This window comes from Cornus florida, unplaced genomic scaffold, assembly GCF_030987335.1.
Source record: "Cornus florida cultivar Cherokee Brave unplaced genomic scaffold, ASM3098733v1 CherokeeBrave_3.0.0_Hap2_Chr01, whole genome shotgun sequence".
In the NCBI taxonomy this organism is placed as follows: Eukaryota; Viridiplantae; Streptophyta; class Magnoliopsida; order Cornales; family Cornaceae; genus Cornus; species Cornus florida.
The window spans coordinates 4241062-4248619 of NW_026775571.1; the positions used below are offsets into that span (position 1 = coordinate 4241062).

The following is a 7558-nucleotide window of genomic DNA, read 5'->3' on the forward strand; positions in this document are numbered from 1 at the left end:
TGAAAATCTCTATTAAGGAAGCCATTAAAAAAATTCAAAATTCTCTTCAAAGAGAACAAAATTATTAATTTCTAAAATTATCTACTCTCTCGATCTAAAAAAGAGTCTCTTTTTTAGGGAATCGTGACTCACATGGTTCTCCAAAAAAAAATGACTCTTTTTGAGATGAGGGAGTACTAGTTTTTTCATTCTTTTCTCTTTTACTCTTTAAATTCATATTAAACTAGATGCCTCACAACTTGGATAAGAGTTTCCCGTAAAATTTGGAGTGGCCAAAAAAAGTTAAAATTTTCTTCTTAAATTAAACTCTAATTTTCTTTTTCTTCTAAGTTTCGATTATTTTTCTTTTCCTTCTATTTCTTTAAATTATTTTTCTTTTTTTTTTTTTTTTTTTCTTAACAATGCCCCCTGAACAGAACTATTGCCTCCACGTTAGAAGGTGAGGAAATTAAATTCACATTTAAATAGTATTGTGATTTGAGAACTACAACTCCACTACATGCAAACAGAAAACTACCTATTGCTAGCCAATAATATCCAGCCCGGTAATTGTAGATTCCGGAAATAAAACAATCCAAAAGGGCTATTAGTATCCAATTTTTCAGAACACACGTACAAGTATTTATTTAATTGTTCGTGGTTTGAAGAACGTATGGATGAACGATAAAAGTGAGCTCTAAATCCTAATGACTCAGATGGCTTCGTATAATGGAACCAACTATAGTGTTGCATAAAATTCAAAGTTTGTTACAGACACATATCACAATTTCTTAAACAAAAAAAAATAGGAAATATAAGGGTGATGATCAATACACAACTTATTCAAAAAAAAAAAAAAATACCCCTTTCATGATTAGTTAAATAACAACGGATGGGCATCCTGTGATGGCAATACACTACTACCCAAATGAGACCGTGTCAAAGTTGAAGCAACATCCCAACACATTGTGAGTTCATTTACTACACATTCATCTTCTTCATAATTTGGTTGAATAGTAGATACTCCATGCAACGTTCTAATCCCTTCCAATTCAATTGTAACTTCTTTCATTGTAGGCCTTTTTCTCCCACTTGAGTTTAAGCATCTTTTTGCAAGGTTTGCGACTCGCGTGATCTCTTCTTTCCCACTCGCTTTGGAAACTCGAGCATCAAGAATGTCAAATAAACAGTTCTCTTTCATCATCAATTTGAAATATGCTGCCAAACTTCGTTCTACAGATCTAGTTGATAAGATTGGTTTTTGTCCAGTTAAGAGCTCAACAAGAACTACTCCAAAGCTATAAACATCTCTTTTTTCTGTAAATTGGCTTGATTGGAAGTATTCCGGATCCAAGTATCCAAAGGTTCCCTGTACTAGTGTGGTCATATGAGTTTGATCAATGGCAATTGATTTTGAAGTCCCAAAATCCGACACTTTTGCTCTGAATTTGTCATCCAACAAAATGTTTGTGGATTTGATGTCCCGATGATAAATTGGTAAGGAAGCTGCTGAATGAAGATAGGTTAGAGCCCCCGAAACTTCTATAGCAATTCGAATACGAATATCCCAGGTAAGTGGAAACTCTTCGTTTTGCTCATGGATATACTGGTAAAGGGTTCCATTTTGGATATATTCGTAAACCAGCAAGGGAAATTCTGCCTCCAAACAACACCCATGCAGCTTAACCACATTCCTATGGTTTATTTGTGACAAAATAACAACCTCATTAATAAATTGTCCAAGGTTGCTTTCATCCACTGTCTTGGACTTTATAACTGCTACAATTCTACCATCAATCAGCATTCCTTTGTATACAGTACCTTACCCTCCTTGACCAAGGATTCGGTTATCATTAAAGTGGTCAGTCGCCTTTTCCAACTCCTTTAAGGGAAAAAGTTTGGTTTTTTCAACATTACCTTGATCACCCGAAGACAATTGTTGTTGCAATAACAGATTTTTAAAGATTTTTCATTTGAGCATGAGTTTCTTTCTCCTCTTCACCAATTTATACAACCACCATATTCCAATAAGTAGAAGTAGTAATCCAATACTTGTACTTAAACCTGCAAAACTTAGTTGGAAAAGGTCATTTAATCAACCTAAACATCTGATGGTTGAATTTAAATACTATTTGTCAGCTTATTTGGTTGCTTTGTGTGTTTTACAAGTATTTTTTTTTTTTTTTTTTAATATAGGAAAGAGAGAAAAAATAGCAAAACTTATCATTATAGAATTAGAACCTTAATATAACTTAATAACTTAAATTCAATTATGTTATTATATATCTTTGTTTGGGAGACTTTTTTATTATTAAATGTTCAAATAATTAAAACTAGAAGTTACAATTTTTTACGATGAATGAGTGACATCTTTCTTGTGAATAAGAACCATAATTTAAATAATCCTTTAAAGTTTATTATAATTATATTTTGATTTGGAATTTTCTAATATTGGTTAACTTTTAAAGAGACACCCAACAAAAATGTAGAGAAGTTAAGAGAGTACAGAAGAGAATATATATATATATATATATATATATATATATATATATATATATATACATACATATATATATAGATATATCACATTATTATTAAATTTATGAAATCATGACAACCTTCAAAATTTAGTTAAAAAAAATCACTTCGAAGAGATAAAAGAAAGTTTATTTTTGTTTGCTTATACATATCATAGAAAAGTGTAAAAAAATTGCCTTCAAAAATGAAAAAAAATTATGATATATATATATATATATATATATATATTAGAATCAACTTTATAAAATTACAAAGACATTAAAATCTTGTAAAAGGACAACTATTTGGATTATAAGGTCAAACTCAATGTTACTCCACTAGATTGTTAAAAATATTATATATAGAATATTAAACATTGAAACTTTGAAGAGATAGAGAGTTATGGTTGATACGCGACAAAGGGAAAAAAAAATTATATAGAGATTTTTCCTTAAAAATAAGAAATTAAAATGAAAAAAAAATGAAGCTTTGGAGAATAAGAGTAAAAATGCTACACACATCTAAAACAACACAATCCATTTATTAATTTGCAATAGAACAAGCAAAGGAAAATTGCAATAAAGAATGATACCTAAAGTGGATATGTTTTTCCTAACCAATGAGGATTTGCTAGTCGAGGTCTAGTGGACTAATAATAACATAAGATTTGATGATGTTCTAAAAAAAAAAAAAATTAAATTTTGATTAAATAACATATCACGATAATAAGCCATTCTTTAAAATATATAATTTATAAGTGGGTCAAATTTACAAATTTATAAAATCCTTTTAATACTTATCTTTAGAAAAGGAAATAAATATTAAAAAAAAAAAAAAAACCAAACTTGAGAGAGAGGTTGATTAATTTTGCACCTAAATGCCTAGGTTTCAAGAACTATAGTAGATTGTATTAAGAGATGTGGGAACAAATGATTTGATTAATATTAATTAAAAAGATATTTATAAAAGGCACAACTCCTCAATAGTAACAAATTTGGTGTTCTAAATGTACAACTCTTAAATAGTCGTTAGTATCAAACTATTAAGAAATAGGAATAACAATTGTATGTAAATACTAATTAGGAATAAAATTTTAAAAGTCACCACTCTTCAATATTAAGATATTTGAAAGCACACAACTCTTGATATTTGAAAGCACACAACTCTTATAGTAGTTAATACCTAAATTATTGGTGACTCTTAAAACATGAAAAGTCACAAAACAATTATTTATTAAAATAACTGCTTTAAATTCTAAATAATCATATTAATTCTGAAAGAACGATTGATTGATAACCATTAGAAAGAAATCTAAAAAGACACAACTATTAAATAATAGTTAGTTAGTAGTTGTAATAGACCACCAATAACCTAATTTTAAAAAGGTAACTCTTAAAACATAAAAATACAAATAAATAATTTTTAAATTTAAAGATCTACTTTAAAATGTATATAAATTTTATAAATCCAATAAAGCTATAGAGTTATAAATAATAAAAAAATTAATAGTTTAAATCTGTATGAATATTAAAAATTTATGCAACATTGGTACTGATCATTAAGATTGGCAATGAGAGAAAAATGATTCACCGTTCACTTTCAAAATAGAAAAGAACGAATTTTAAAACGCAAATGAAAATATATAATTAATAATTCATAAAAGATTTATAATTTATTCTCATAGGATTTACAACATAAAATAACTAAAAAATTTATAAAAATAGTAGAACAATAAACATTACACGATTGTTTCTTTGTTTTAATACTTTAAAGGTCTCATGCTCTAATATTGCGTCTCAATCTATAATGTGAGCACTTAAAAATTTTAAAAAATAAATAAAAAAACTGCCATATGAATTTTATGTGCAATAAAAGTAAGAAATAATGAAAAATTAAAGAAACTCATCTTCATTTGTGACTCAATAGTGTTATCTATTTTCTTAAGATGGATAATGCTAATATATATTGTGTATTATCAAAAATTATCTGAAACTCACAACGTAAAATTCTAGTAACATAGGAGAAACAGATTTATTTATTAAAAACATTGCAAGAAATATACTTTCCAAAAAATAAGGCTGTTGCACATGAACCAAATTATTACTCTCATGTTTCAAAGTTGTAGATTGAACATTAGAAAAAAACACGAGACAAGATCTTTTTACATAGACAAGTAGAAAGGGAGATATAGTTTGCAACATGAGTTCAACTTAGACATCATTTATATAAGATATATACAGATTTTTGGAAAAAATGAATGTAAAATTGACATTATATAAGTTCTAACCAGCAACGTTCTACAGTCGTGAACTTTCAATTTTCAAACAAACAACTTAAAACTGAAACGACACTTATAAAATATTTAAATCAAGTATATATTATTATTATTACCAAAAATTGTATATAAAAAATACAAATAAAATGAACAGTTGTAAAGTTTCAAACAACAACTTGAAACGGAAACGATGCTTATAAAATATTAAAATCTAGTATATATTATTATTTCAAAAAAGTGTATATAAAAAATAAAAATAGAATACACTTTTATAGGGTAAATAGATAATAGAAAATATTAATGGAGAAAAGCAAATGAGAGATGGAGAAAAAAACCTAGTGTAATTGTTAGTTATTTGTTTTTCCTTCAATTGCCAATTCGTTTACTTTGTTAAAATATGAAACACAAATGCAAAAAATAATAAAGTGTAATGTGTATTAAAATAGAGGATATTATGGTCTTTTTAGTTATCACCACGTTAGATTCAAGGTCAAATGTCGAATTTTCAAATTAAAATTCGAGATGAAAATTCTTTAAACGAAATGGAGGATATTAATTTTCCAACTTCTTTAAAATAAACAGTTTGGTTTGCTCAACGTAACCTTAATCAGCGGAAGACAATTATTGTTGCAATAACAAACCTTCATTTCATTTATAGAATTTTCATTTGAGCCTGAGTTTCTTTCTTCTCTTCACCAATTTATACAGCCACCATGTACCAATAAGTAGAAGTAGGGATCCAAAACCCGTACTAATAACAGCAAAATTTAGGAAATTAAGAGTTTTGAAAGGGACACTTATTTTAGAACATCTCAAAATTGAAAAGGAGATACTCTATTGGGCTCAAGTTGGGATGAAGTAGTGTTCTTTCTCATTCTTATTTTTCTTTTTTCTTAAATATTTTTCAGCATCACATTTCTATTGAAGGACTAGATCCAATATTTACTGAAAAATGGTGTTTTAGAATTAATGTCGTAGTTTTGGTCTTAACTTGGTACAACAAATTGTCTTGACTCTGTTAGGGTGCCTGTGCATTTATGTGAAAGAAGGGGCATACCTATGATAGTAATTCGAATTTTCTTCTTGTCCGCTGGAGGTCCTGCACATTCATCAATATTTAATAATTAACCAAAATCAAACAAAAATGGTTACCCAACTAATTTGTATGCCGCGTGCTTAGCTTGACAGAAATTTATCACAAAGTACAAGACGTGTTTCAGTATTAGGCAGATGGTTAAGATATTATGTTTTCGGTAATAGGCAGATGGTTAAGATATTATGTTTTCAGTACTATTATTGCATGCAGATTGATATTTTTTGTATGTGAGCTAGGACCAAATTTATATTTGCAGAATGAGTAGTTAATTAAAATATGTACATGCATACCTGGACATCCACCGGATAGATATGGGTTTGGATCCCGATCTGAGTATCCTCCGATAAAATTACAAAAGCATCTGAGGAGGCCCGAAGTGACATGGGCCGGATCTGACCTGCAAACGCGACATCTGGTCCGTACAGATGGGTCAGGCCCATAGAAAGACACTGCCATATGGGCTGAACGCGAATAGCCCATCAAAGATGACCAAAACTCACAGAGGAATGGGCCTAGATCTAGCAGCCCATCAATGTTTGTAAGTATCTATAAATAGAAGAAGTAATGGATAGAGGAGAGGGAGATATTTTTTGGTTGAAAGGTAAGAATTCTAGAGAGAGAAAGGGAGGATGAATTTCATGCATCTTTAATTGGCGCCGTCTGTGGGAAGCGTTGAAGATTGATTGATCATTGATCAATATCGTGTGGATTCAGACCAATTTGTGGAAACGAAACTCGATCTTTGGGAGTTGGATCCAGATCTGAGCGATTGTGACCTACTCTGGAGGAATTTTAGTTCCTGTTGCTTTGGCGAAAGTGGCTTCAGATCTACACAACAACGAGTTGTTCGATTGTGGCAGGATCTGACGGATTTAGAATTCGGACAATTCAGATCTCGTCAACCGTAAGCATAATTCGGAGAATTCAAAACCAGATCTGAAAAATTCGCACTCACGAAGCTCAGATCTATTCACGAATTTGAGATTAATGCCTTTACTCCGTTCAGGAATAATGATAGGTGAAAGCTCCAATCCGATAGAGGCTGTCCAGTAAACGAAGCTTGAGGAGTTAATGAACTTGATTGAAGCTCTCAAAAAAGAGAATGCAGAATTGAAAGCTGGAATGCAACATCAGCAAATACCCGCGGTTTCGCATCCACTTCCGGCCGGTGAAGGAGGTGTTCAATCTAATATCGCGCATCAAGGCGAGCAGGATGAGAACAATCAGTCAGCTCTCCACCGTGATGAAAGGAGGATGGACGATTTGCCGCCAAATGTTCGTCGAGTTGAGGATCACGAAGGATCGACTCACGTTGATCCGCGACATGAGCAGATCAGACAGAATGAGGCCATGACCTTCGATCCGCATCGGGAAAGGTTCAACCGAGAGGAAGTGATAGAGGTTGATCGCCGTCGAGTTGTGTCGCCTTGGCAAAGAGAGCTCATAAAGGAACGGTCGTTCGATCCGTCTTACCGGCCCTCCATGGCTACTATCACTCATCGCGGTTCGGAGAGTAGAACCGTAGCTCACAGAGCTACCGCTGGGCTCCAGAGAGAGAATAAAGCACTCCGATCCGCGGCTCGGACGGTTGATTCACCATTCACTGACGAGATCCTGAATGCCCCGCATCCAAGGAAGTTTGCTATGCCAGTCTTTATTCTGTTTGACGGAACAACCGATCCGATCGATCA

At 31.4% G+C, this 7558-nt stretch overlaps 1 protein-coding gene across 1 annotated transcript; it reads right to left on the bottom strand.

The window, feature by feature from the left end:
* Positions 1-336: 336 nt before the first annotated feature.
* LOC132282016 (wall-associated receptor kinase-like 2) lies at positions 337-6223 on the bottom strand. The gene is made up of 3 exons (XM_059783677.1): positions 6158-6223; positions 5829-5870; positions 337-2043 (listed from the first exon to the last, which is right to left on the bottom strand). Exon 3 carries the CDS (start codon positions 1781-1783, stop codon positions 854-856), a length of 930 nt encoding a protein of 309 aa, XP_059639660.1. The 5' UTR covers positions 1784-2043; positions 5829-5870; positions 6158-6223; the 3' UTR covers positions 337-853.
* Between the last annotated feature and the right edge of the window lie 1335 nt (positions 6224-7558).

What these genes read in the sequence shown, in the direction of transcription:
- LOC132282016 (XM_059783677.1), bottom strand. Translation starts at nt 1,783, where the DNA reads ATGCTGATTGATGGTAGAATTGTAGCAGTTATAAAGTCCAAGACAGTG.